We start from the raw sequence: 27579 nt of genomic DNA, 5'->3' as shown, positions 1-27579 counted from the left end.
CTCTTCCAGTCATATTCAGAATGATACTTGGAGTAGTTTCAGGACTGTGCTTGGTCACTGGAGTGTCTGCCCACCTATGCATGAAGGATAGGGGGGGCTCCTCTGAGGTTCTGAGTCTGAGATCAGCTCAGATCTCCTGGCTGCTGGCAGACCTCCTTGCAAAGGTGTTATTGGTAGGGACAGCCATTGGCAACCTTGGCAGCGTGAGACAATGAAGAGAGGATGGCCTGCAGGCCTGTAGGATGCAGTAAAGCTGCATGCAAGCTGTCTGGGGCTGATCTGCCTCCAGCTTGAGTCAAAGCAGTAATGAGACTCACATGGCCATAGATGGGAGAAAGGTGGCTCCCACAAACTCCCCAGCCACCAATGCCTGGCAAGAAAAGCTATGATGGTTTTAGAGTTAGATGATTAAAAAAATTTTTTTAAATAACAGCTCCACTAGTTGTGTGATCTTAGGCATGTTTAGTTCATCCCTCTGACCTGTTTTATCATCTGTCAAGTGGGGTGACAGAATGTTACATGGAACTGTTGTGAAAATTCAATAATGTGTGTAAAGGATTTAACATGTTACCAGGCACATACTCCTGTCACTATTAAGCCTGTGACCTCTTTAAGAGGCTGTAACTTCCTGGGAATTCCCTGGTGGTCCAGTGGTTAAGACTCTGTGCTTTCACTGCTGAGGGTCTGGGTTAAATCCCTGGTCAGGGAACTAAGATCCCAAAGCTGCATGGCCAAAAAAAAAGAGGCTGTAACTTCCAGACTCCCCTAGTACCAAACCTTAAAAGATCAGAAGAGTCCAGGACTATCTCCAGGCCATCCCCACTTACTCGCTTCCCTATCCAGTGTCAGCCTTCTCAGTGCCACACCCCACATCCTCACCAGCAGTTCCATGAGCTGCTTCTCTGTCCATCAGTCTCTTCCTTCTGGCCTGGTTTTACTACTGGGGCATCCCCAACACAATTTACAGATGCATGATTCCATTTGAGAACTTGGGAAGAACTTTACTCTCAGTGAGACACATGTTTAGGGCCTAACTAGGCAAAATCCCTGCAACCTATGAAATCAACTCTGTAATCAACTCAGTGTTGGGAAGTGGTTTCACAACTTGAACATTGTTTCCGTGGCAAAATTCATTGCAAATCCAGCACAGAAACTTTCCTGGGTTCAACACACTTGGGAAAACTGGCAGAGTGCTGAGAACTGGAGATACAAAAATCAAAGGGATGCATATGAATCTATAATTATCTCAATAAAATAACTGAAATTTTATGTAATAAAAAAATGGAAAGGGAGACAATAAGGAAATAATGTGTTTTATGACATACTAGAGAGGTATGAATGGAAGAGCCTACCTCTGTCCAGGAGTGGTGAGGCGAGGGGAAGGGAAACACATTCAAATGCCTTTTCCTTACCAGGTTAAAGGCAGTATTCTGGATGTTTCATAACAGGTCTGGACCTTGGCACGGTTGACATTTGGGGCCAGATAATTCTTTGTTGTGGGGTGGCTGTCCTATACATCGTAGGATATTAGCAGCCTGCCTGGCCTCTACTCACTAGAAGGCAGTCGCATCCCCACCCAGTTGTGACAACAAAAAATGTCATTGCCAAATGTCCCCTGGGGGCCAAGATCACCCCAGGTGATAATCACGGCTTTGTATGCACCATATAACAATAATTATAATTAACCGTTGAGTACCTATCATGGGCCAGGCTCTGTGCCAGCCACTTGCACATACAATCTCTGATACTAGCAGCAACCATCCAAAGAGGGTTATATGATCATTTTACAATGAGGAAACATAAGGTCACCCAGCTAGGACTGCAACCCAGCTCTGTATCAACCCAAATACTGTGCTTTCTACGACACAACTCTGTTTCCCAAGGAAGTCAAGGAAAGCTTTAAAAAAAAAAAAAAAAAATTGAGATTTGATAGATTCCTAGGCAGCAAGCAGGTAGGTTGGGAAAAGGCATTCCAAGGCAGACAAATAGTACTGCAAAGACAGTGTGAGGGACGGTAGCATGTCTGCTTCATCTTATTTCGTGTATTTCTGTTGTGTTACCCTAAGGAGATTATGAGCCCTTTCATATCTTCAGTTCAGTTTAGTTTAATAATTGATAAGCAAATAAAGGCTGTAGTTTATGTGCCCATCCTAAGAAGGGCTGGGACCCCACAATCTGTATCATTACTGTCCTGTTATTCACCTCTTCCTACCTGCTGTCTCCTCTTCCCTCTCCTCAGCTATACTCCTGGTTATTTTTAAGGCTGGGGAAAGGGCAAATACTCTGAAACTAGACTGGGGCTTAGGACTTCTCTGGTAGCACAGTGGTTACGAATCCGCCTGCCAGTGCAGGGGACACGGGTTCGAGCTCTGGTCTGGGAAGATCCCACATGCTGCAGAGCAACTAAGCCCGTGTACCACAACTACTGAGCCTGCGCTCTAGAGCCCACAAACCACAACTACTGAAGCCTGCGCGCCTAGAGCCCGTGCTCCACAACAAGAGAAGCCACCGCAATGAGAAGCCCATGCACCGCAATGAAGAGTAGCCTCTGTTCTCTGCAACCAGAGAAAGCCTGCACGCAGCAACGAAGACCCAACACAGCCATAAATAAATAAATAAATAAACAGACTGGGGCTTAGAGCGGCTCTAATGATAGTATCATTTGCTGGAAGCCAAAGACCCAACACTAGCGCCTTCCCTTTAGTGAGGTCAACTTCAGACCTTGGCAAAAGGGTTAGTCAGATCCCCTGGTGGGTGAAGCTAGTTAAGGCATCAGGCCAAGAAAAGAGGGGCTAGCAAGCATCTGGTCCTCCAGCCTTTTTAAAAAAAGAGTTGTTCTGGGTCTTCCCTGGCGGTCCAGCGGTTAAGACTCTGCGCATCCACTACAAGGGGCGCAGGTTCAATCCCTGGTCAGGCAACTAAGATCGCACATGCCGCGCAGCGTGGCCGAAAAAAAAACCAGACTTGTTCTTACCAAAGAAAGAAGGAGATGACACTTCCATGAGAATCAAGAACCTTTTATGGTTAGAACACACAGTCAGAAATCTGGGAGTGGCTGCTAAGCCACAAGAAGAGCCAGATGTCTTCTGAGGACAAGAAACCTTCCTTGCCTCCTCCACAGCAGCCAGACTGGGCCTCTGGACAACACGGGAAGTGTGACAGTCACACCTCCTGGATAAGGACCAAACAAGGTAGGAGGTCACGGTACTCAGCTCACAAGCCCTGCCGAGAACAGGAAAAGCACATTGGTTAGACCCAGAGCTTGGGGCAGCCCTAAACATCGACTTCCCATCCCGAGAGGCACGTGTCCTCGGTCTTCCAAGCAGACAACAGGAGAGTTTCTGTCATCTGTGGTTCAGGCATTAAATCCCATATCCCACAAACCCCTCCTCCAGGCAATGACCCTGACACTCACCCAAGTAATCATCCATCAGGGAGCCGATAGCAAACTGCAGAAGGAAAGGTAAAAAGCAAATGAAGCCAGGGCAAGCACAGAGCTATGCTCTAACCCGCAGTCTCAGGCCTTCTGCCCACCCACTTCTTCTTCCAAGCAGAAGAGCACAACCCCCCCAGGAACTCTGGGGAGGCAGAAATCATCAGCGCTGCCTGGTAGAGGCAGGCAAGAGACTCACAATGTCATTCTTGTCCACACGGGTCCCCACAATCTTCAAGCGGATCTCATCGTCCTGCTGAATCACAATGTCCTGGGGAGGAGGGAACAGTACATTCAGACAACCCCAGGCCAGGACTCTCCCTCGGAGTGGCTCATGCTCTTGTCCCTCTCACTGACTTCTTCCTTCCCACTTACCTCATCCATTGTCTTGTAACATGGTGGGTTGGAGTTAGGATCAAACTCCATCTCTGACGGGATGGACTGAAAGGAAGGTGAAACTGGGTAAGAGTACTTTAAAAGGATGCTTCAATAGATGCTCACGATACCTGTCTCCTCCTTAGACCCACCCAGTGTGCCTAGACTTACATGTCGAGAAATGAAGCAGGACATGGGCCCAATTTCTGTGAAGAGTCCAACCTAGAAGGGAAATGAGTGACCTTGCTTTTCCTTTTGTCCCCCAAAGTCTCCTAAGCTTCCTGTCCTTATCTGGTTCCTAATATCAATAATATTCTTCATGTTTCGAAACCACTCTGAAGTTTGGCATTTGTTTTCATTTCTTTCTTTTTTTCAAGCTTTCGTTTTAAGTTATGGAAGTGTAGTGGTAAACAGCTGAGGCCTAGAACTTGTCGGAACTTGGGATTTGAACACCTGTTGGCCACATGACCTTGGCCAGTAGACAACTTCTCCAAGCTTCAGCCTGGAGAAAAAAGCACGAGGATAAAAGCACTCACCTCACAGAGTCACTGTGAGGCTTTGCACACTACCCGTCCCAGAGGAACTACTCAATCAGTGGAGGCTACTATTGTTTTGACTATCAATAATGGCTTACATACCCCTGAGTGAGGCAGAGCAAGATCACCATACCATTTGACAGGTGAGGAAGCTTGAAGCACAAAGAAGTGTCGTGGCCAAAGACACAGAGTTATTAACAAGTCGAGTTGGGATCCATCCCAGATCTTCTAAGGGAGGGACCTTTCCACTACCTCCCCTGATGGTCTTACCTTGTTGACCTGAGTGACAACGGCATCCACGACCTCCCCTTTAAAGGGTCGGAAAACAATGGCCTTGTACTTAACTGGATAAAGGACAAAGCCTCGGCCTGGCTGGATCACACCAGCACCGATATTGTCGATGGTGGTGACAGCAATTACAAAGCCATACCTGCAAGGAGGATGAGAAGGAGAAAGGCACTGTGTGTGGAAAAGCCTCTAAAACCATCTGCCACAAGAGACACTGAGCCTGGGGGTAAAGGGGCGGCACAAAGGGGAAGTAGATAGCACCCCTGCCCCACAGAGCTTAATAATCAAGAGAGGAGACAGGACAATGGTCCGCATCTAAAAATGCCAAATGCTGCTCTCATAATTTCACAACAAATGTCCAAAAGGGCTGCAGTCCTTGAGCCAAGAGACCTCAATCTTGGAGATGCCTCAGAATCACCTGGGAGAAACTTATTAAAATGCATATTCCCAGGCCTCCCCCCCAGAGAGTCGTGATGCTGTAGGGATGAGTTGAGGCTCAGGAACCTGTATGTTCAAAGAACACCCAAAGTTACTCTGATGCTGGAGGTCCAAGCACTCTATAGCCCTGCTCATCCTCACTCATTTACATCACCATGTGCAAGGCTCCTCTGTGCAGAGCCCAGAGATGGTCAAGTCTCAGTCCTCTTCCTTCCTCCCCCTAACTCTCAATCTGCTTTTTCCTGCTCACTCATTAATTCAACAAACCTTTAGTGAGGCCCAAGATGTGCCACGCCAGGTCCCTGGGACAGAGAAAAGCAGCAGAATCAAAAAACACTGAGCTCCACAAGGGCGGACCTCATTCTATCTTTTTCACTGCATTGTTCCCAGGGCCTGACACAGAGCCTGGCACACAGCTGGAGCTTTAGAAATGTTTGCAGAGTAAATGAATGACCAATCTTGGCTGAAGGAAGGAAGCTCCGTTATCCAGCTTCGCAGAGGGAATCGCGGGAACCCAAAGCAGGAAGCATCTAACTGCCTGGGGCTCCTGGGAGAGTGAGAGGGCTCGCCAGGGTAGGTAGCTGAACCTTTCAGGATGTGTGGGAGTTGGGGAGGGGATGCAGGCAAAGGGAGACGTGTGCTCACTGCTTAGGCGGCACGGAGGGCGCGACACTCACTTGCCGGTGCAGGTCCCCTCCACCTCGGTGAAGAGCTTTTGCTTCACCGTGTTGAGCAGGTTGGGGCCGAAGTAGCGTGGGTGCAGCAGGATCTCGTGCTCCAGGGAGATCTGCGGGGAAACGGGGATGGAGACCAGGCTAGGAGCGGCAGGAACGTGAGGCAAGAAGCGGCCCCTAGTCCCGGTCCTCCGCTTCTCTCCTCCTCTCGACCCTGCCCTCGCCGCCACCCCGTGCCCTGCTCACGTGATAGAACATCGTCCCGGAGGAGCCTGGACAGCAGCCGGGCCTACAGCAGCGACGGCAGCGAGCCTCCACACCCACCGGAAACACAGCAACTACCTCGAGCCCGCTTCCGGGACTGCCCCGGAGAAGTGGGAGGGACTCGCCTCCTCCTCGGACCCCATTGAGTCTCGTTGTCGTGGGCGGGGAATCCGTGAAGCTCCTCCCCTCTGTGCAGCCCAACCGTGGTCGAAATGCCAGGCTCGCACAAATTATCAGTGTCCGGCGTAGACTATATGCTCAGTAAATCCTTTTAAAAGGAACTAATTGGGCTTCCCTGGTGGCGCAGTGGTTGAGAGTCCGCCGGCCGATGCAGGGGACGCGGGCTCGTGCCCCGGTCCGGGAGGATCCCACGTGCCGCGGAGCGGCTGGGCCCGTGAGCCATGGCCGCTGAGCCTGCGCATCCGGAGCCTGTGCTCCGCAACGGGAGAGGCCACAACAGTGAGAGGCCCGCGTACAGCAAAAATAATGATAATAATAATAATTAATTAATTAATGAGAGATGGCATAAATAAAGCGCTTTAGCAGAATCTATTCATTCAGCAAATAGCTGAAGACTGCTTTCACATAGTAAGTATAGTAAGTAGCTGTTCTTATCTCATTTAATCCATACAGCAACCCCACCAGGCAGGCTTTGTTATTACTCCCATTTACAAGAAGGTCCCAGGCTCAGAAGGTTGAGGTCACTCAGGGTCGGGATTCAAATTCAGGATGCCTGACTCCAAGACTCTTGCATATTCAGGCATTCATTGCCTGGCTCTGGTAGTTTAGAGATGAAACCCGCAAAGTCAGAGTCCAGAAGGTAGCGCCCCCTGCAGGTGTGACGAGAACCTCAAGTCACTGCGCTCCTCTCAACGCCCTCTCGCCCCTTCGTCCGCCCCCTTACACCCAAGGACCTAGAGAACTGGTGAGCCTTGTCTGTTCCTTCAGCTCTGCTCGCAGTTCTGTAGATAGTCCCTTTATTAAACTCGCCTCAGTTAACCAGAGTGAGCGTGCAATCTGTGCCCTGCTGGGACCCTGACTGATAAAAGGGCCATGGGAAGAAAGGCAGAAACACCATGAGACGCGGACCTATAATAAAGGCTCAGCAAGAGCAGCTGTTTCTAAAGCCCAGACAGTCTCTGGGACCTTGAGCAAACTCCCTGTTGCCTAAGTTTTTGTATGTTGTAAGAAATCCTGACCTTCCCTCCTGCAAGAACAGAGACTTCATGCTTTCTTAGAGCCGTCACACACCAGTTTCCATTGACGCTGCCCATTTCCTAGAATGATTGAGGTCACCAGTCAGCTGCTCAGACTCCTTGGGGATCCCCTGCACCTGCAACCACATAAGGAAGCAGATGGCGGGACGGAGGGCAGAGCCTCAACAGCCGCGACTCCCTCCTTTCCTCTTTTCGAAGCCAGCCTCCCCGCAAAAGCAACCTTACCTGCTGACAGTGGTGTGCTGGAGCCCCCTACAAAAGCCAGCTGTTAATATTTCAGGAATTTTGCAAGCCAGTGGGTATACACAACCATTATTAAAAAGTTAATTGTCTTGGGACTTCCCTGGTGGCCCAGTGGGTAAGACTCTGCGCTTCCAATGCTGGGGGTCCGGGTTTGATCCCAGGTAAGGGAACTAGATCCCACATGCCTCAACTAAGTCTGCATGCTGCAACTAAAAATCCTGCAAAGACCAGCGCAGCCAAAATAAATAAATAGATATTTTTAAAATGTTAACAATAATTTAATTGTCAACTTACAATTAAATGAATTATACTAAAAAAGAAAGGCAGAGGTGTAGATGAAACAAGTTTGGCAATATATTGATAATCGTTGAAGCCAGATGATGGATAACGGTGGTTTCTTACACTTTTCCTACTACTTTTGTGTGTTTGAAATTGTTCATAATAAAAAGTTAGAAAAAAACAAAACTGTGATACTGTGATTTACAATAAATAAATAAATATATATATATATATATATATTTGGTCTTTTCCCCCGTTTCTGTCACAGAGCTCCTAAACTCTTGGAATTGCCTAAGTGATAAGATGATGAATGTGTCTTGATATTCATAACAAACCCCTTTCAACCACACACGAGTTTATGTTAATGAGATGACTTTTGGAAAGCACCTAAACCAGGGGAAACAACCAAGTGACTGGAGGATTGGAACTTTCAGTGTCAGCTCCTTGACCTGGCTAATGAACTAATCAACCCTGCCTATGTAGTGAAAATCTCCATAAAAACCCAAAAGGATGGGGTTCAGAGAGCTTGGCGTTTGTGAAGACGTATAGAACTGGGGAGAGTGGTGAGCTCAGAGAGAGCATGGAAGCTCCACGCCCTTTCCCCATCCCACACCCTAGGCATCTTTTCTATGTGGTTCTTCCTGAGTTAGGGTCTTTTATAATAAAGTGGTAATCTAGTAAGTGAAATGTTTCTTTGAGTTCTGTGAGCCACTCTAGCAAATTAATTGAACCTAAGGAGGTGGGCGGGGGTGGTCTTTGGAACCTTCAATCTATAGCCAGTCAGATGGACAGATGACAACCGGAACTTACTATTGCCATCTGAAGTGGAAGGCAGTCTTGTAGGACTGAGCCCTTAACCTGTGGAATCTGATGCTATCTCCGTGTCGATGGTGTCAGAATTGAGTTAAATCATAGGACACCCAGCTGGTGTTTGAGAATTGCTTGGAAGTGTGGGGGGGAAAAACACACATTGTAATTAGAGTCAGAATCATTAGCAATAAATACTTAAAACTCATCATTTCCTATTTAACATAGTTTACTATTATCAATGCTCTTGAGGTTATTTACACCTACTGTGTCTGTGTGGTGTACATGTTATATAATTGTCTATGTAGGTATAAGAGTTCCAGTTGCTCTGATATCCTCACCAGCACTTGGTACTGTCAGCAGGGTTTATTTCTTTGTTTGCTATTCTAATAAGTGTGATGGTATCTCATGGTGGTTTTAATTTTCATTCTCCTAATGACTAAGGACGTTGAACATCTTTTCATGAACTTATTTGCCAAGAGTGATCTTTTCAAAGCTCACCTCAAATCATGTCAATCCCCTACTTAGGGCCTGATGGCTTCCCAGGGCACTAGAATAAAACCATCACTCTGACCAACCAGGCAGGGGCCAGATTCAGCCAACTCTATTTTCTGCCTCTCTTCCTCTTGCTTTCTCCACTCCAGCCACATTGGCCTCCTCTCCCACCTTGAGACCAATGCGTTTGCTATTTCCTATGCCTACAACGCTATTGGCTCTGATTTTCACCTGATGGGGATGGGGGAGCTCCTTCTCATTTTTCAGTTATAAGCTCAATATCACCACTTCCAAGAGGCCTTCCATGACTACCCTGACTCAAGTAGCCACACCCAATCACTCTCCTGTTGTATTGCTTTGTTTTATTTTCTTCATAGAACTTAGCCCTATTTAGCGTTACCTTATTAATTTATGTATGTGCAGATTGCCTGTTTCCCCTCAAGAAGGGCAGGAATTCCTGTCTGTTGTGTTCCTAGATGCCTAGAAGAGCCCCTGGCACACAACAGGTGCTTGGGATCTATTTGCATCACTGATCGAATCTCTAGCACCTAACAGTGCGCTTGGCAAATAATGGAGTTTAACAAATATGGGTTGACTGAACCTCATTCTCATATTGAATCTATTATGATCTCTTCAAGCTCCCCAGGCATGGTTTGGCCCTGATAAATCCTCCCCAAGCCCTAATCTCTTTGCCTCCAAAGCTTCAGAATCAGAGACAAGCTAGAACAGAAAGAAAATAGCAATGGAGAACAATCAGCTGAATTGAGATTCGGAGTACAAAGAAAGTCTACTGAAGGATTGTTTTACTTTACTTTTGTTGCACAATAAACCACCCCAAAACTTTGTGGCTTAAAACAACCACAGTAATTTATTTATCTCATAATCTACAGTTGGAGCAAAAGACTCAGTGGGGAAGGTGTGCTCCTGCTTCAAGCAAAGTCAGCTGGGCAGCTCAGCTGGGCACTGGAGGGTCTACTTTTTTTTTTGCGGTACGCGGGCCTCTCACTGTTGTGGCCTCTCCCGTTCCGGAGCACAGGCTCCGGACGCGCAGGCCCAGCGGCCATGGCTCACGGGCCCAGCCGCTCCGCGGCATGTGGGATCCTCCCGGACCGGGGCACGAACCCGTGTCCCCTGCATCGGCAGGCGGACTCTCAACCACTGCGCCACCAGGGAAGCCCTAGAGGATCCGCTTCTGAGATGGTTCAATCACATGGCTGGCAAATTGAAGCTGGCTGTTAGCTGGAAGCCTGGGTGTGGCTCTAGCTGAAACACTTACAGGTGCCCTCTTCGAGTGGCCTGGGTTCTTCACAGCATGGTGGCTGGGTCCTAAGAGCAAGCATCCCAAGAGGACCAGGCGGAAATTCTATCCCTTTTTATGACTTAGCCTCAGAAGTCATACAGCATCACATCTCTCTGAGGGTCACAATCTCTCCCGGACTCAAGGTGAGAGAACTTACCGGATGGAAGGAGCATCAATGTCATATTGTAAAAGGAGCATGTGGGAGGGAAGATCTTGTTAAGGCCACTTTGGAGAACACAATCTGCCGCAAGGATAGGTCTTACCAACCTACAGAGTAGTAGAGAGGAGCCCTTGTGATGATGTCTGTCACTTGTCTCCCAAAGATTTATATACAAGCAGCAGGTCCAGCCCCTGGAGGGCAACTCTGAGGAAGGATCATCCATCCTAGCTGCCCCTCTCGCTGGTTCTAGGTTCCTGCTTCTGTGCCACCAGTTCATCCAACAGCTAGGATAATCCTGCCCCCAGTTGAGTCTGAATCCTCTGGCCATGGATACAACAACCCTGAGGACCACCTGGGGGACACTCCAGGAAGACAAATCTACAAAGTGGTTAAGGGTGTGACTTTGAAGATAGGTAGACCTAGATTCAATTTCAGCTCTGCCTTTTATTAGCTTTGTGACCTTGGCCAGGTTACTTAACCAAGACTCACAAGAACCTCAGTCTCTTCTTCTGTCTAATGGGGATAAGAAAGGCTATAATGGAATTAGAGATCATATGTTTAGCACATTGCTAGCAGTTAACAACTACTAAATATACGGTAGGTATTTTTCTAATTTCTACTAATACAAAAACGCATAGAAGAAAGCTTTTCAACCTCTTTTCTTGGGGGAAAGTTACTGCAATAAGTATGAAATTTCTTTTGTTTTAGCTTTAAAATTTACATACTTTTTTTTTCACGTGCCATAGTCTATCTATGCCAGTTTAATATGCCTATTCCCCAGATAAAAACTTCTATCAAAAAAATCTGACTGAATGGTGCTCTTGAAAGATGTTTCCTGGCACCCTGTAGCTCTGTGTACCCCAGGGTGGGGGTATGTATATTCCAGTTTTTTTGTTTGTTTTGTTCTGTTTTTTTTTTTTTTTTTTTTTTTAATGAGAAGACTTGTTTAAATTGAAGACACTTTTTTTTTTTTTAATTTATGACTGTGTTGGGTCTTCGTTTCTGTGCGAGGGCTTTCTCTAGTTGTGGCAAGCGGGGGCCCCTCTTCATCGCGGTGCACGGGCCTCTCACTATCGCGGCCTCTCTTGTTGCAGAGCACAGGCTCCAGACGCACAGGCTCAGTAGTTGTGGCTCACGGACCCAGTTGCTCCGCGGCATGTGGGATCTTCCCAGACCAGGGCTCGAACCCGTGTCCCCTGCACTGGCAGGCAGATTCTCAACCACTGCACCACCAGGGAAGCCCTGTATATTCCAGTTTTTTTTTTTTTTTTTTTTTTTTTTTTTTTTTGCGGTACGCGGGCCTCTCACTGTTGTGGCCTCTCCCGTTGCGGAGCACAGGCTCCGGACGCACAGACTCAGCGGCCATGGCTCACAGGCCTAGCCGCTCTGCGGCATGTGGGATCTTCCCAGACCGGGGCATGAACCCGTGTCCCCTGCATCGGCAGGCAGACTCTCAACCACTGCGCCACCAGGGAAGCCCTATATTCCAGTTTTGAGAAGCAAAACCAACAAGTTGTGCCCTGCTTAATGGTGCGCCTGGGTGTGAGAGAGGCTAAAACCTAGCACACACTAGGCTTATTAAGCCACAGTGGCCACTAGTCTGTGTTGACCAAAGGGATTTATACAGAGGTTAAAATAAATGTTATCTTTTTTTTTTTTTTTTTTTGGCTGTGCCGCATGGCATATAGGATCTTAGTTCCGCGACCAGGGATGGAACCTGTGTCCTCTGTAGTGGAAGCATGGAGTCCTAACCACCGGACCGCCAGGGAATTCCCCAAATAACTATAATCTTAAAAACCTAGGTCCAGTATGTTTAGCAACCCCAGAGTGTGTCAAGCACACAGTCTTTGTGCCCAATCTCAGATTCATCTTCATTCTGATCTCTTCTGAACCTGTAGAAACATGATCGCTTAAGCTTCCTGAACAGCCTGTGCTCCTCACTGCTTAGCAGCTCCACAGCCCTCTCTCCTACAAGGGTTTTCCCTCCAGTCCCCTGGCTTTAAATACCATCCATATGACGCTGATGACACTCCCAATGTATATCTCCAGCCCCAGTGTTTCCCCTGATCTTCAAGCTCACAAGTCTAACCGGCTGAGGGGAAGCTCTACCTAAAGCGTCAAAACAGAACTCTCCATTTTCCTATCCCATTGTCCCCATCTCAGAAAATGGCTGCCAGCCACACCATTGCTCATGCAAAGATTTTAGCCATCCTTGACTCCTTTTTCCTCTTGACTCTCATCTCCTATCCTAATTTTAGCAAATTCTGTTGACCCAGCACTTCTCCCCAGCTCCACCATCACTACCTTTGTCTAGCCACCATCATCTCTTGCAGAACAATTTGCACAGCTCTCTCCCTGCCCCCACTTTGATCCCCTATGTTCCTTTCTCCAGACTAGGCAGGCTAAGCCTTTAAAAGCAAGAATCGTATCAGAACACTCCCCTGCTTAAAACCTACCAATGGTTCCCGATTATACTCAGAATAGAATACAAACTGCTCACCATGGCCAATGAAATTCCACACCCACCCATTTGTGTGAGGTCAGATTTTAATCTTCATATAATCAAAACAATATCTCATAATAGTTTGAAAACAGAAACCGATGTGAGACTCCAGCTGTCTTATATTAAGCCAGACATTAAAGAAATTGGGAAAAATGTAAAACAATGCCACTATTTTCACTGCATATTTTTTTGACTTTGGAAAATAGAGTTATTTTTCCTAGAAAATGAAAATGTTACTTATGTCGGGGTTTTTTTTAATTAATTAATTATTTTTGGCTGCACTGGGTCTTCGTTGCGGTGCACGGGCTTCTCATTGCAGAGCACAGGCTCTATGCATGCCGGCTTCAGGAGTTGCAGCACGCGGGCTCAGTAGTTGTGTCTAGACAACTAGCTGTTGTCTAGGAACTCTGGAAGATCTCTTCAGAAGTAGTCACGCTCTTTATTCTCCCGCCCAGGGACACTTTAGGGCCTTGGCCCACTCACTTCTTTCCTACCAGCTACTGCCCACTACGCTCCAGACAGAGAAGGACACTCATCTCTTCTACTGTAAGTTGGCTATAGAGTTTAGGCTAGGGACACTACGACCGCATTCGCACAGCTGCTAGTTCTCTGACACCACCACTGCTGAGCCAGGAGCCCAGAACCATCAGACTGGAGGGAGTGAGGCAGCAGGACATCTTGGAGTTTTTGAGAGAGTAAGGGCCCTACAAGAAACAACTGCAGTTCAGAGGTGCAGCTATCGCCCACGGTTACAGCAGAGCCAGGTCTAAGACTCGGGCCTCCGGGGTACCACACCAGCTTGCAGGTTCTCCTTTTCCTGGTCACCCAGCAGCGAGGGTGACGTGCTGTCCGCTAAGACACAACGCTCTGCGCCGTGGCGGGCCTCGTGGCCCGCCTGGAGGACGTCGCACTCCTACTGCCTCAGATAGCTGGAAAAGCTCAACCAATCCTGAGGGCTCTGAGGCGAAGAAGGAGGTTAGAAAAGGAAAAGTTTAGGACAGGAGCGCTAACCAATAGGGAGCCCACCTGCCTGAGTGACGGCCACCAGCACCCACTTGGAGAAGCCGCCCCGAGCTGGGGGGATGGTTAGGGGAGAGTGAACCAATCCCTGACGAGGGAAGGCAAATTTGAGCCAATGACAACTGAGAAGGTGGGAAGGGGCGGAGCTCTCCCGGTGGCTGGTCGGTGGTGAGTGAAGAGATCAGCTTTCTCTGCTAGTTCCCACCCTCGGACTTCTTAGCCCCTGGAATGCGAGAGAGGCTCAGGGAGTTCCCGGAGTGGGGCGTAGAGGTATCGCCCGCAAAGGCCTGGGGGCGAGACTTCTTGTTGAAGGAGGTGCTGGAAGCTACCGGGTGGGCATCGAGGAAGCGGAGGCTGCTTAGGAGGCGGGACTTCCGGGGAGGGGCTTTGTCGACAGGGCGGGGCCTGCTGCTAAGGTTAGGCCGAAGGGGCGGGGCTAAAAGTAGACCACTGGGTGTGACCTGGGAGAACGAAGGGTAGTAATTTAAGCGAGCGTCTTGGGGTCAGGACGGTGCTGCCAGAGGCTTTGGGGTGGCAAGTAATAGCTCAGAGGTGACGTTATGGTTTATGGGAGGGTCACCTGCCCTAATCCCCTGTCCTCTTTTCCCAGGGAGCCACTGGTGGCGACCTTCCTAGGGTCCCTTTCCCTTCGTGGGGTGCTATGGAGTTCCCAGAACACAGCCAGCAGCTGCTGCAGAGCCTCCGAGAGCAGCGGTCCCAGGGTTTCCTTTGTGACTGCACGGTGATGGTGGGTAGCACCCAGTTCTTGGCCCATCGGGCTGTGCTGGCCTCCTGCAGCCCGTTTTTCCAGCTTTTCTACAAAGAGCGGGAACTGGACAAGAGGGATCTGGTGTGTATCCACAACGAGATTGTCACAGCTCCAGCCTTTGGGCTGCTTCTGGACTTTATGTATGCCGGCCAGCTGGTCCTGAGGGGGGATACCCCTGTGGAGGATGTGCTGGCAGCTGCCAGCTACTTGCACATGAATGATATTGTCAAGGTGTGTAAGCGGCGGCTGCAAGCCCGGGCCCTGGCAGAGGCGGATAGTACCAAGAAGGAGGAAGAAACCAACTCACAGCACCCTAATTTGGAGTTTTTGTCCAGCACTTCCCGTGGCCCCCAACCTTCGTTGGCATCTGCAGAGACATCAGGCCACTGGGGCAAAGGGGAATGGAAAGGCTCAGCAGCTCCCTCACCTACTGTCTGTCCTCCAGATGAGCCACCGATGCCGGCTGGGGCTGATACTACACAGCCTGGCGTGGAGGTTGACTCACCGCATCTGCGGGCACCTCCTCCACCAGTGGCTGATGTCTCTCTTGCCAGCCCCAGTAGCTCCACAGAAACCAACCCTGCAAACTACTTCTCTTCGGGCCTCCCAACGGTTTCAGTGGAGCCACTGGCTCCCCTTGATGTGGTTTCTGAGAATCTGAGGGTGGTGGAACCAAGGGGAACTGGAGGCCCACTGCAAGGCTTCTATCCCCCAGCTTCGGCTGCAGTCCCAGTCCCAGCCCCAGTTCCATCCCAGGCTCCAGCCCCAGCAGAAGCGGAGCTGGTCCAGGTGAAAGTAGAAGCTATCGTGATTTCCGATGAGGAGCCCGATGCCTCGGAGGAACAGCCTCGGGGTCCTGAGGGACTGTTCCCACCCGGAGGAGCAGTGTATGGTGAACAGCCCCCCCAGCCAGAGGCCTTTGAAGAGCCAAGGGCAGCAGGACTGGAGGAGGTGGGGGCCAGTGACCACTTCCTGCCGCCAGATCCTCACCTACCCTACCATTTGCTGCCAGGTCCAGGGCAGTATCATCGAGGACTGGTGACCTCACCCCTGCCTGCTCCGCCCGCCCTGCACGAGCCACTCTACCTGCCTTCCGAGTATGAAGCAGCCCCGGGAAGCTTTGGGGTTTTTACGGAGGATGTTCCCACTTGCAAGACATGCGGGAAGACCTTCTCGTGTTCTTACACACTACGGCGCCATGCCACAGTGCACACGCGTGAGCGGCCCTACGAGTGCCGCTACTGCCTGCGCAGCTACACGCAGTCCGGGGACCTGTACCGCCACATCCGCAAGGCTCACAATGAGGACCTGGCCAAACGCAGCAAACCGGATCCAGAGGCTGGCCCCCTCCTGGGAGTGCAGCCCATCCCCGGCTCCCCGACAGCAGACAGACAGAACAGCAGTGCCGGAGGGCCACCCAAAGATTTTGTACTTGGCCCCAAAAACTAACACGCCCTGATGCCAGGCCGGCTCTTGCCCCCGTTAGGGGGCAGCACGGAAGGTGGGAAGCATCTCATTTCCCTTGCTGGGGACAGAATGAAGATTCTGCCCAGGCTGTAGTTTCCTACCCTTTTCTTTTCCCAGCCAGATAGCAGGACTTTATGGGGCATCGCATCTCAGTCAACTCCTCACCAAGGGCACTGGGAATTTTCCCGAGGTGTAATCGCTTCTCATTCTGCGTTTGGACCCATAAAGCTAGCAGTGAAAAGTATCTCTCTGAACTGGACTTGCCTGGTTTCTTCCACAAAACTGCACACCTGCTGGTTCTTTCACAGCTCTCCTCCAGACCTAGGAATCTGATACCTATACTTGGGGTAGGGGTGGGGGTCAGGTTGTTTATGAGGGAAAAAGTGGGAGAGGCAGAGGGCAGTGTAGACTTTACTTAGGAAAAGTGTACAAATTAGGGAATTTCACACAATTACGGTTTATTGTTGTAGTTGAGCTCCTCCTGTGTCCCGGGCTGTACTGGGGACTTCACATAAATACTCATTTAATCCTCAACAAGTTTATGAGGTATTATCCCTCTCCCCGCTTTTTTCCCTACAGACAAGGAAACTTGAGACTGAACAATCAACGTTAACTTGTTCTGGGTCACAGAGCTAGTTAAGGGGCAAGCCAGAATTTGAACCCTGGCTTATGACTTCAGATACCATGCTGGTTTAAAACACTGTTGAAGATGGTTAACTTTGAACTAGAAGTTGTTTTCTTTTTTGACCTTTTGAGTGTTTGGTTTTGTTGCCTTACCCCTTTCTCTCTGCTTTCCATGTAGAAAGGCCTTTGATTGACTGTTTCAACAACAGATACCGTATTGATGACTTGAAATTTTTGCCTGCACGTCTTAAATGTGCATTGAGGTCTCTGAAGATGACAAACTGGAAGGCAGAAAACACTAAGCTCCACGGTGGTAGGCGTGTGGGGGCAGACTGAGGACTTGTGAAATGGAAACGATGGGCGCTTGGGAAAACTAAAGCAAGAAACTCTAGATGAGACAATCTTAGAGTTCATCTGGTCTAACTCCCTCACTTAAAAGTTGTGATGACGGCCTAGACAGGTCAGATTACTCAGGTACGGTCACACAGGTGGTTACTGACAGTAGAGATAGCAAAGAAATGGGAATTTGGGGTGTTGGTGTGGCATGGGGGGAAAAAGCATTCTAGGAATGTAAGAGAAGGGTCTGCCCCTGCCTGTGGTGACGAGTGGTGTTTGTAGGATGGACCAGAGGGCTCCCCACAAACTCTCTCTCTTTGGCACATAAGGAACTGAATGCAAAAAAAGCAGGAAGGAGTATTTAGAAAAAGATGAAAATATGAGTGAATTTTCTGAATTTCTTCTCTCTCTTTTTGGATTTGTCACATTCAGCCCTGTGAACTCACACTAGCAAGCTGTTTTTGAGTCATAGGAAGGAGACAGAGCTGAGCATCAAAGATTTGGCCAAAGAAAGCTCCTTACTTGGGGTATGATGGGAAGCAAAAGTTGACGCTTAACATTTCCATGGCTGAGAGACTGAATTCTGCTTTTCATTTTCCTTGTGTTGGAATAATCTTTTCTTTTATTTTTCAAATGGCTGATTTTATTTATGCAAATACATTACTCCCTTAACTCCTTGGTGAAACAAGGCAAGATATACATACATACAGTAAGAGCTATTTTAGCTGACTGGAGCACCTTTTCCTGGAGTAAGTATCACATCAAAATGCCTATAAGAATCAGTTGCCTTTAAAAGAGTGAAATTTATGGTATGTGAATTAAAAAAAGGAGGGGGGAAAAAAGAAATCGGTTGCCTCAGAACATCAGTTCCTAAAAGCAAGGCATAATAAATATGTGTACATGTATATATAATGTATATAATTTCTCTGGACCATCTGGGGAACACAGGAGCCTTGTTACTGTCTCGGCCAAGTGCAATACTTAACTAAAGAGGATGTGTTAACTTGGTGAGATTCTCCTGAAGAGCAAGCATTTGCCTTTAGTTCCCAGCATGGAATGCTTTCTTCATTGGAGGTGGCAGCCAAGAATTTGCAAGATGTTTAAGCAGCAGCCAACACAATTACGGCCACAGTTGCCTCACTTTATCTATCTGCTGGACACCAAGAACAGTTTAGGCCTGTTCTGTAGAGGTGTGATCAAGAGAACTTTCTCTGGTTTCCACTATTCTTGACAGTCCCATCCATGGATTCAACGAACCATAGACCAGCTCATCTAACCTCTAGTCCAACACTGGATCCTCCTTTTGCCAGGTGTTGAAAGAGAACTCACTATTCCCAAAGGAAACATATTCTACTGTTGGACAACCCTAATTGTTGGATAATTATTCCTTCTACTGAGCCAAAATCGGCCTCCTTTTATGGTGGGATGGGCCAGGTCCCAGGCTATTAAGAGTTTAACCCTGAGAAGTTATTTGCTTTTGAGCTACAAGCTGATTTAGTTTTCAGACGACCACCCTTTGCTCTCCAGTTTTAGAGACCTCTTGCTAGTTTAGGATTTCATTTCTTAATTGGTATTTTGTAAGTGTATGCCTTCACTTGCTCTTAGCTTCACAAAACTCACCATTTTAGCCCTTCACATTAGATTTCACTTTCTCCAAAGCCAGTGTTTCCAAAGATGGTTTACTTCAATTACTAATACTTTTTTTTTTTTTTACTGTAAAATACATTTATTTTTATGGTTGATTGGTTGTTTTGGGTTTTTTTTGTGTGTTTTTTGGCAAATGATATGAAGTGCTCTAAAGTCCCCTCCCCAATTTTATCAGTAAGCAATTTCAGCATGCACCTCTAAAAGAACTCTTAAAAAGACCAAATACCATGATCACACCCAGCAAAACTGTTAATAATTCTTGTTCAAATTTCCCTGATTGTCTCGCAAACTTTTAGTTGTTTTTTCAAATCAGAATCCAAATTCCAAGAGTTTTAGGAGATCTGTGCCAGGAGCTGGGAAGAGACCAATATATATATTTTTTCTTAATTCACACACAGTCTCATAAAAACTTTTAGTTGTTTTCTTCTAATAGAGTCACATTTATTTGGTTGGTGGCTCTTAAACTTCTTTTAATTTATAGGTTCCCCTCTCTTTTTCCTTGCAATTTATAGAAGAAATTGGTTTATTCATCTTATGGTTTCAGCCTGGGATTTGCTGATTACGTCCCCATGGTATCATTTAACATATTCCTCTGTCCAAAAATTCCTTTCAAAATATATATTTAAAATATTGACTAAAAAGTAGTATAGGTAGTATGTGATTTTGGCAAAACTGTAAAGATGATGGGTATTGGTTTGGAGGGAAACACTGTTCTAAACTGTCCCTTATGTGCAGTATGAATCCTCACATCACCATGAATGCTTTCTCTTCAATCAAACCCTCAAATCCTGTGTGGAAACCATTAAGGATTGGTAAGGTGAGCAGCCTCCCCCCTCCACAAACTTCTGAGTACAGAGATTGAGGTACCTCTGGCTGATTCCTTCAGGATGTGGGCTGGCCAGACCTCCTCCAGACCCACATCTGACTGCCTATCTTTGTCCACTTTCCCGTTCGTTAACATCTCTGTTAGGAGCTGGCCTTCAAATTAAAGGCGAAATGTAAGTCTGACCATTTTGTGTCTTAGAAGTGCTAAAAAGGGTTAGTGCAATAAATTTGTACAGTACATTTTTAAATATCAGTTTTATTTTTTCCTCATTGATGCAGAACATAGCTTACTGTAACATCAAGTCTTAGGGGAAAAGAAGAAAATCAGAAAGCAAAACCAACCCCAAACAAACATAACACACAACCATGCATGACATAATCTGGCAACAGTCTAGGCTTAGAAATTTAAGAAACTTGGAAGAGGAATAAAATATTCCACTTTTGTTAGTTCTGTCCTTGGACTTAAAAGATTATTTGGTATGAAAACTTTTTGTTTGTAAGTTGGTGGCTGTATTATTTAAGGGTACAGGGAGACTCAAAGAGGAGCCTAGCTCGTTGAGAGAGAGGCATTACTGATAAAGGGAGAAGAGCTTGTGTACACTTGGCAAGACTAAGGGGTTTTTGTCTGAAATCTGTCTGTGTATGATGGCTAATGATACATGCTTATTACCCTCACTCATAAAGGTAGAAGCAGTGCTATTATGGTCTTATCTACTCTGTACAACTCATACATTGTGGACATTAGCAGAATGACAAAAGAGCTCCCGGTTGATGAAGCCTCCTACTGAGCCATGACTGCACCAGATCTGCGCCTGCACCCATGCCCAAAAAATCTTCCAGAAAGTTCGTTGGTGCTTAAAAGGCCCTAAGGGAAGAGAACCTTTTCTCACTGTTTCCTTCCTCTTTAAGGAAGTGAGCTCCTGCAAAATACAAGGGGGCGGGTAACAAGTAAAGAACAGATCTATGTTTTTATCCTGTTCTTTTATGGTATTGTTTCTAGAAGACTTGGTAAACTGTCTTTCCTATGTTTTTTTAGAGAAATGAGCATACTATAGATATGCACCTATTAAAAATTAAAATGTTTACGAGTGTTTTTTTGGCATGAGAGCTTTTAAAAGATTACAAAATATATACTTAAATGCTTGACTCCAGAAGTTTTAAGACAGAAGGGTTTAATAAAAAAATAAATAAGTATACTATATTAATGATCTGAGTGTGAACAATAGCAAGGACTAGAAATTACCAAGAGAAACAAGAGGAACTAGATACTTTTGTGGGGGAAAAAGAATCTGAATGTATGTGGAACATTAAGACAAAGGAATTATTTTAGTCAAGATGGTTAATTTCAAATCTTTCATTCTGAGCCGTGTGGGCCCAATTTATAATTGTCTAGTTTCACAGTATATATATTTGCCAGTTTGTGGCCTGTGTAAGTTTGGCTTTGGACATCTGAGGAAACGAAGGAAGAAACTCCTTTCTGCCTTCCTTATTACTTCATCCTCTGCTAGCCTTCTCCTTTGTATATGACTACATCTACCAACATCTATCATTAAAATCTATGCCAAAGATATGATTAATTCCACCCATAACTGACGAATGTTTTCTGGTTGTATTTCTCAAGGCAAATATCCCTAATAATACCACATACTAAAAGCCATATAAATACATAGATGGAGAAACAAAAACAGACACAGACCATGTAAGCAATAAAGAGTTCGTGCAGAACTAGAAACAAAATACAAGTTCACCTCAGTCAGAGGTATGGGGTTAATTTCTCTTGCTGAGGCTCAGGTTTCCCCTTGATGGGTCCTTATTGGTTCACCGAAGTTCCAGTGGAGGGGTATCTTTCTTCTTTGCTAACCAAACATGCCCAGGTAGAGCTGCTTCTCTTTCCGATGGTAGCTGCTGAGTTCCGACTGCGTTAGCTGAAGGTACCGCCGGACACTGGCGTCTTAGAACAGGGCAGAGAAGGCAATTAGAGACAGGCCATAACCGTACCTCTGGGCAGAAGAGAATTATGAACACACTTCCATTTCCTAAAATCTTTCCATTTGCATATATCACAACAATTCTATGCAATAGTAAATCTCATTCATTAATTATGTGCATTATTAAAAAATCTTGTACAGGGATGCTAACTTAATAATGAAAAGGAGCTTGGAGAAATAGTTTTTGTCAGAGCAAGTCTCTAAAGCTACTATACATGGCTGGCAGTTAATCTATGTACTTGAAGGTAAGAAATGTGAACAACGGCTCATATATCTTCATTAATTCATAATGGCTTTCCCGTTTAATTAGAGAGATTTTGCTGAATTTTTGTAAGTTTGGGGACCCTCTTACTTCAGTAGCCGCTCTAAGCCAGAATGCAAAACGGGAGACAATTTTCAGTGCTGAACCACCAACACAGGAATGAGTCTGTCATTCTCTTCACAATATTCTTTTTCCCTTGGAAACAAGGGAAACAAGCCTCAAATTTTCTGTCAGGAGGCCTGTCCTTCTTCTAGGTCATACCTGGGGTTAGCTGAGCTAAAGGATGAATGGATAGTTAAGCAAAGGCCAGACCCCAGCTGGAGAACTGGTAGAAATGAGGATTATCATGTTTATTCATTGGAATCCAGATCCTATTTTTGTCCCCATCTAGGAACTGAAACTTGAAAAACAACATTTTAAGATTATTTCTGGAGCACATACAATATTGCTTTCCTGTGGAGGCAAGAATACAGGAGTAGAAGGCCTGTTTATCATATATCTTTTTACACTTTTTGAATTTTGAACATGTGAATGTATTATTACCTATTTTCAAAATTCAATAAATGGAAAGCTAAAACACTCCCACAGATACTACCTCAGTGGAACAATTTTTTGTACTTACTACTTCAATCCCCTTCTCTCACCTTTTGGTTGCCTGTTGACAGCGGCCATGAGGTAATGCCGAGCCTGGTCATAGTCCTGCAGGTGGAAAAAGGCCACTCCAGCCCGATACAAGGCCTTGGCATTATCAGGCTGTCGCTCTAGGACTTTCTGACTGTATTCTTTCACCCGTTCGTAGTTTACTGGCTCCATCTGAAGAAGACAGGCTAATGGGGCCAAATGGAAGGAAGAGAGAAGAGGGAACACTAAGTTCCATTGCCCAACTCAAGGCAGTACCAAACCTAGGATGATGTCAACAACATTCACTCATCCAACAAATACATTTAAGTGCCCACCATATGCCAGACATTCTTCTAGCCGTTGGGGATACAGCAGTGAATATAAGCTTTACATACCTCACAGTTTACTTCACTATCTACCAAATGCCTAGCACGTACCTAGTGTGGGTCAGGCCCAGCTATAAAAGTTGATAAGAACATATTTTAAAATTTATTTATGGGGACTTCGCTGGTGGTCCAGTGGTTGGGACTTCGCGCATCCACTGCAGGGGGTGTGGGTTCGATCCCTGGTCGGGGAACTGGGATGTTGCATGCTGCGTGGCACAGCCAAAAAAAGAAAAAAAATTATTTAAAACTCTTCATTGTATCTCTTCTACCCAAGGCTCTCTGTCTTGAATCTCCCATTTCACCACAATGCTTGTACTGAAGCTCTGTTAACAACAACCGTTGCCATTAATTGTGTGAGGAAATAGTAAGCGCTGTGCCATGTGCTTCTTTAATCTTCTCATCCACCCTCTGAAGTCAGTATGTGTTACCATCTCCATTTAATGGATGAAGAAATCAAGGCTCACAAGGGTCAAGTAAGTTGTCCAAGATCCCACAGCTTCTAGGTGGAATGAATAAGAAATCTGAACCAAGGACTCTCTAACTCAAAAATTACCACCATTCTCAATGATGATATATTACTTCACTATTCCCTTGGATGAAAGATGGGACCTCAAACCACAAATCTGTTTAGGAGGCAATGTTCAGGTCAGTGTTCTGCCTTTCTATAAGTAAGAAGGGAAGTGCATTCCCTGTTTCATAACTGTGGGAATTAAACATAGCATTATTAAATCACGGTGCTGAGAAGGAAGGAGAATCAGGGCTGATGTCTGCAACCCTTCTACAACATCCCCACCAAGTGGCCATATGGTTTATATCAATACTTCGGTACTCCCAGGCGGTCAGCTAACCCATCACTGTAGCTTCATTCATTCATTCGACAACTAGTTATGGAACACTGACCATGTGCTAGGCGGAGTTAGGAGCAGGAGAGGAGAGGAACGAGACAGACACCTTGGCGAGTAAATAGAGCTTGCATCCCAGTTCCCAGGTAGGAGGAATGCACTAAGAAATTCACTTATTTATTAGTGCTTTGAGGAAAACAGAACTGTGCTGGGACAGAGAGTGAATGAGGTCAGAGTGATGTTTGATTACAGAAGGCCTCCCTGAGAAAGTGACTTTTGGGCCAAGATCTGAATGACAAGGGTCATTCAAGGGACAGGGCATTCTACCTGACAGAAGAGATCCTACAAAGCTGGAAGGTGGACGCATGCTTTGTGAATTTGGTCTATGGCGGAGCCAGATCAGGTCAGGCGGTGCCGGGGAAGGTCAGAGTTTGAATATTTTCCTAAGTGTAATGCGATGCCATTGGACAGTTTTAGACAGTGACATGGTCTGATTTCCTTATCTGTAAAATGGGGAAAATCATAAATACCTTGCAGAATTTTTATAAAGATGAGAGATACTATAAATAAACTGCCCAACACGTAAACTTCACTCACATGTAAGTGAAATTTAATTTTAGTGAGTCTTTATAGAACATCTACCAAGCACCCCCAAGCAGAGGGTCTATAGATGGATAAGCTACAGTCTCTGCCTTCAAGTCCACCTGGAGAGTCACGATATTTACAAGTACCTATCTCATTTCCTTGATTTCTGGTCAATTCCCCAATGTGTATTCTCTTCTCTAATAATGCACAGTATTCTGCAATAAGAGCTTAAGCTCTGCAATTAAGACTTCCCATGTTTAATTTTAGCTCCAGCACTTATTAGATGTTTCCTTAAATCTACCTCAAAGGATTGCTGTGACACTTAAATAGGTTTATATGTATATGTGTACAAAGGGCCTAAACACGGTATTTCATAAATGTCACCTTAACGAGCCTTCCCTGACCCCTACCTAACACTTCCATGCCTATGGCACTCACTTTCCCCATTTTCTTTTTTTGGGCCACTCCACACAGTATGTATGATCTTAGTTCCTTGACCGGGGATGGAACCTGCACCCCCTGCATTGGAAGCATGGAGTCTTAACCACTGGACCGCCAGGGCAGTCCCTATCCCCATTTTCTGCTTTATTCTTTTCCACATTACTCATCATCTTCTAATATATGTTACCTCTTCTGTTAATTGTCCATCTCCCCATGAAAGCAGGGATCTTTATCTGTTTTATAATACTGCAGTATCCTCAGTACCCAATAAATAATTGTTGAATGAACTGAAATATTAGCTCCTCTAGTTACTGTTACTTGAGTCTAAGAGGAGCTCTGGACACACACTGTAAAAAAGCTAGATTTTCACCAAATCACAGCTGATGAGTGTTGTAGAAAGCAAAAAAAAAAAAAAAAAATCATTTAAACAACTATTACAAAGTATAAAAACTACCCCTGGGCTTCCCTGGTGGCGCAGTGGTTGAGAGTCCGCCTGCCGATGCAGGGGACACAGGTTCGTGGCCCGGTCTGGGAAGAACCCACATGCCGCGGAGCGGCTGGTCCCGTGAGCCATGGCCGCTGAGCCTGCGCGTCCGGAGCCTGTGCTCCGCAACGGGAGAGGCCACAACAGTGAGAGGCCCGCGTACCGCAAAAAAAAAAAAAACAAAAAAACTACTCCTAATAATTTCTATGGCCTCAACTGGTACCATTAGAATACTTTAATATACTTCAAAATAACTTAATTAGCTCTATGGTTATTTTGCCTGCCATAAAACAGACCTAAGAAGTCTCCCTTCTTTTAGCAGATTAATCCTAGCGATACTAACTCTGGAATCCACCTCTTCATTCAAGGCCAGCTGGATAAGGAAGATATTGGTTACCCAGGTTACCATCTAGCTGATTTATAGGAAGAAGGAAAATGAGGAAAAGCTATCCAAAATATCTAAGATGGATAACTTACACCACCAGTTAAAGCAAGTGCCTTCTTTCCTATATTTTAAATATTAAAGAAACAACACTCTAAACGTAGGTTCAGTATTTTCCCTATAGCGTGCGAAATTCCCTAAACCTATCAGCATCACCCGGGAGTTTGTTAGAAATGCAAATTGGTACACACATCGCCCAACACACAAACCTCCGACCCATTAAATCGGAATCGTGGGAACAGGGCTCAAGAAGTTGAGTTTAACAAACTCTCCAAGTGAAGTCTGAGAAGCACTGCTCTACAGAAACTCAATTAGACCCTACAGATTGAAAATAAATTTCAATTCATGGCAGAATAACTAGATGACGGCAGAGGAGCACGTCAGTTTTCCCCAATGTTCTCAGACTTTCATGTCCCGGCCTTGACACTCTACCCACCCTTCAGCCCTGTTCTTACCAGCTAGGTTGTTGTAGCAGTCTGTCTGGGTGGTGCGCAGTACGTTTTCTTGTTCAGGTGTGAGGGCCGGGCCCTGGGGTCCCAGATTAGGTATCGGGGAGGGCAGACTTGGATCCAGACCCCGCAGCTGCAGCAGAGCTCGATGGTACCCACTCACAGCATCTCGGTACTTCCCTTCCCGGTAACATTGGTTCCCTTTCTCCTTGTACAGCTGGGCCTCCTGCAAGCGCTTCTCCATAACTTTGTCGCCCAGTGCTCTTGAGGAATTGGGAAGTGAAAGAGCAACCGAAGCTCTGGGGATAGGAGCGAAATAACCGATTTTGGTAGCCGACTTAAAAAAGCAGGAAATTCTCCTTCTCCAGGAGGCCTCTCAGGGAATGTTTCCTTGATTCTACTACAGCCCCTTCCTTTCTTCTCTGCAGTTATATTTCAATCTCTAGAAGTGCAGGGCATTGATCAGAGAGAGGACGTGGGAAGAGTAAAGCCAGAGATTAATTTATTTCCTAAAGCGGCGACTCCGGGGGGAGGAGACTGCACGAAAAAGCGAAGGCCGTACTATAAAATTGTGGCCGGCGTGCAAACGCCAGCGGAATTTGCTTCCTCCTTTCCTTCGGACACACCTCCCTGACCTGGAAATGGAAGGGAGTAAGGCGGGGACAACTGCTAAACGAGGTCTAGAGGGCTTGCCTCCATCCCAGCTCTTTGTTCGCACTTATTCAACCAGCATTTGTTGACCTCCGGGCCAGGAGTTGGGGAACCGAGGTGAATGCGGTCCGTGCACCCCAAACAGCCCGAGGGTGACGCGGCCGCAGCGCCGCTCATGCAAGCCTCGCATGCCCCGCGGCCAGCCCCTCGCCCCCAGCAAGTGGCCGAACCCGAAGTCTCCCCGCTGGGCTTCGATTTACCGGCGGGGAGTAGGGAGAGTGCAGGGTCAGGCCTCCCTACAGCTTGGTGTCTAAATGGTGGCGCGCATTGCTCCACGCCGCCCAATCAGAAGCGGCCCCGGAAAAGTAATCCCGCAGAAACGACCCCGCCTCTCCAGCCTCCCCAGTGGACCAACCGTGGGGTGGGCGGAAATCCTCTGGCAGCTTCGCCAATTGAAAAAAAAAAAAACAAAAAAAACCAAAAAAACCGAAAGCTCTTGAGGGACCAATCAGAATTGCAGATGACGATTCAAGTTGGCCAATACGGCGAGGCCAGGGTGTCTGTTGCTGGGTAGAAGTTGAAGGATTGAGGGGAAAAAAGAGGGCCGGGGTTAGTTACTGCAGTCCTTGCAAGGTTTTAGAGAGCCCTTTTGTTGACTAACGAGAAAGACAATTGCCAGTAGGCGTTCACGTTGCAAGAGCTTCCCTGCTTTCCTTCTGGCTTTTTTC

The 27579-nt window shown here is 46.6% G+C and overlaps 3 protein-coding genes across 5 annotated transcripts; 1 reads left to right on the top strand and 2 right to left on the bottom strand.

The window, feature by feature from the left end:
- Positions 1–3001: 3001 nt before the first annotated feature.
- POLR2G (RNA polymerase II subunit G) lies at positions 3002–6148 on the bottom strand. 2 transcript variants are annotated; one of them, XM_060017469.1, is made up of 8 exons: positions 5991–6148; positions 5748–5857; positions 4615–4774; positions 3980–4030; positions 3809–3874; positions 3633–3704; positions 3416–3449; positions 3002–3222 (listed from the first exon to the last, which is right to left on the bottom strand). In XM_060017469.1, exons 1-8 carry the CDS (start codon positions 6000–6002, stop codon positions 3209–3211), a joined length of 519 nt encoding a protein of 172 aa, XP_059873452.1. In that variant the 5' UTR covers positions 6003–6148; the 3' UTR covers positions 3002–3208. The 2 variants fall into 2 exon arrangements, with proteins under 2 accessions (XP_059873452.1, XP_059873454.1); XM_060017471.1 differs by lacking the exon at positions 3980–4030.
- Positions 6149–14680: 8532 nt separating this feature from the next.
- On the top strand, positions 14681–16491 carry ZBTB3 (zinc finger and BTB domain containing 3). The gene has a single exon (XM_060017468.1). It carries the CDS (start codon positions 14694–14696, stop codon positions 16248–16250), a length of 1557 nt encoding a protein of 518 aa, XP_059873451.1. The 5' UTR covers positions 14681–14693; the 3' UTR covers positions 16251–16491.
- A 3447-nt stretch (positions 16492–19938) lies between these two features.
- Positions 19939–27551, bottom strand: TTC9C (tetratricopeptide repeat domain 9C). 2 transcript variants are annotated; one of them, XM_060019063.1, is made up of 4 exons: positions 26207–27551; positions 22595–22777; positions 22041–22145; positions 19939–21651 (listed from the first exon to the last, which is right to left on the bottom strand). In XM_060019063.1, exons 1-3 carry the CDS (start codon positions 26442–26444, stop codon positions 22054–22056), a joined length of 513 nt encoding a protein of 170 aa, XP_059875046.1. In that variant the 5' UTR covers positions 26445–27551; the 3' UTR covers positions 19939–21651; positions 22041–22053. The 2 variants fall into 2 exon arrangements, with proteins under 2 accessions (XP_059875046.1, XP_059875045.1); XM_060019062.1 differs by lacking the exon at positions 22041–22145 and having other exon boundaries at positions 26207–27548.
- Positions 27552–27579: the final 28 nt, after the last annotated feature.

Source organism: Delphinus delphis, chromosome 8 (genome assembly GCF_949987515.2).
Source record: "Delphinus delphis chromosome 8, mDelDel1.2, whole genome shotgun sequence".
Taxonomy (NCBI): Eukaryota; Metazoa; Chordata; class Mammalia; order Artiodactyla; family Delphinidae; genus Delphinus; species Delphinus delphis.
This window is presented reverse-complemented; position numbering and strand designations above follow the sequence as displayed.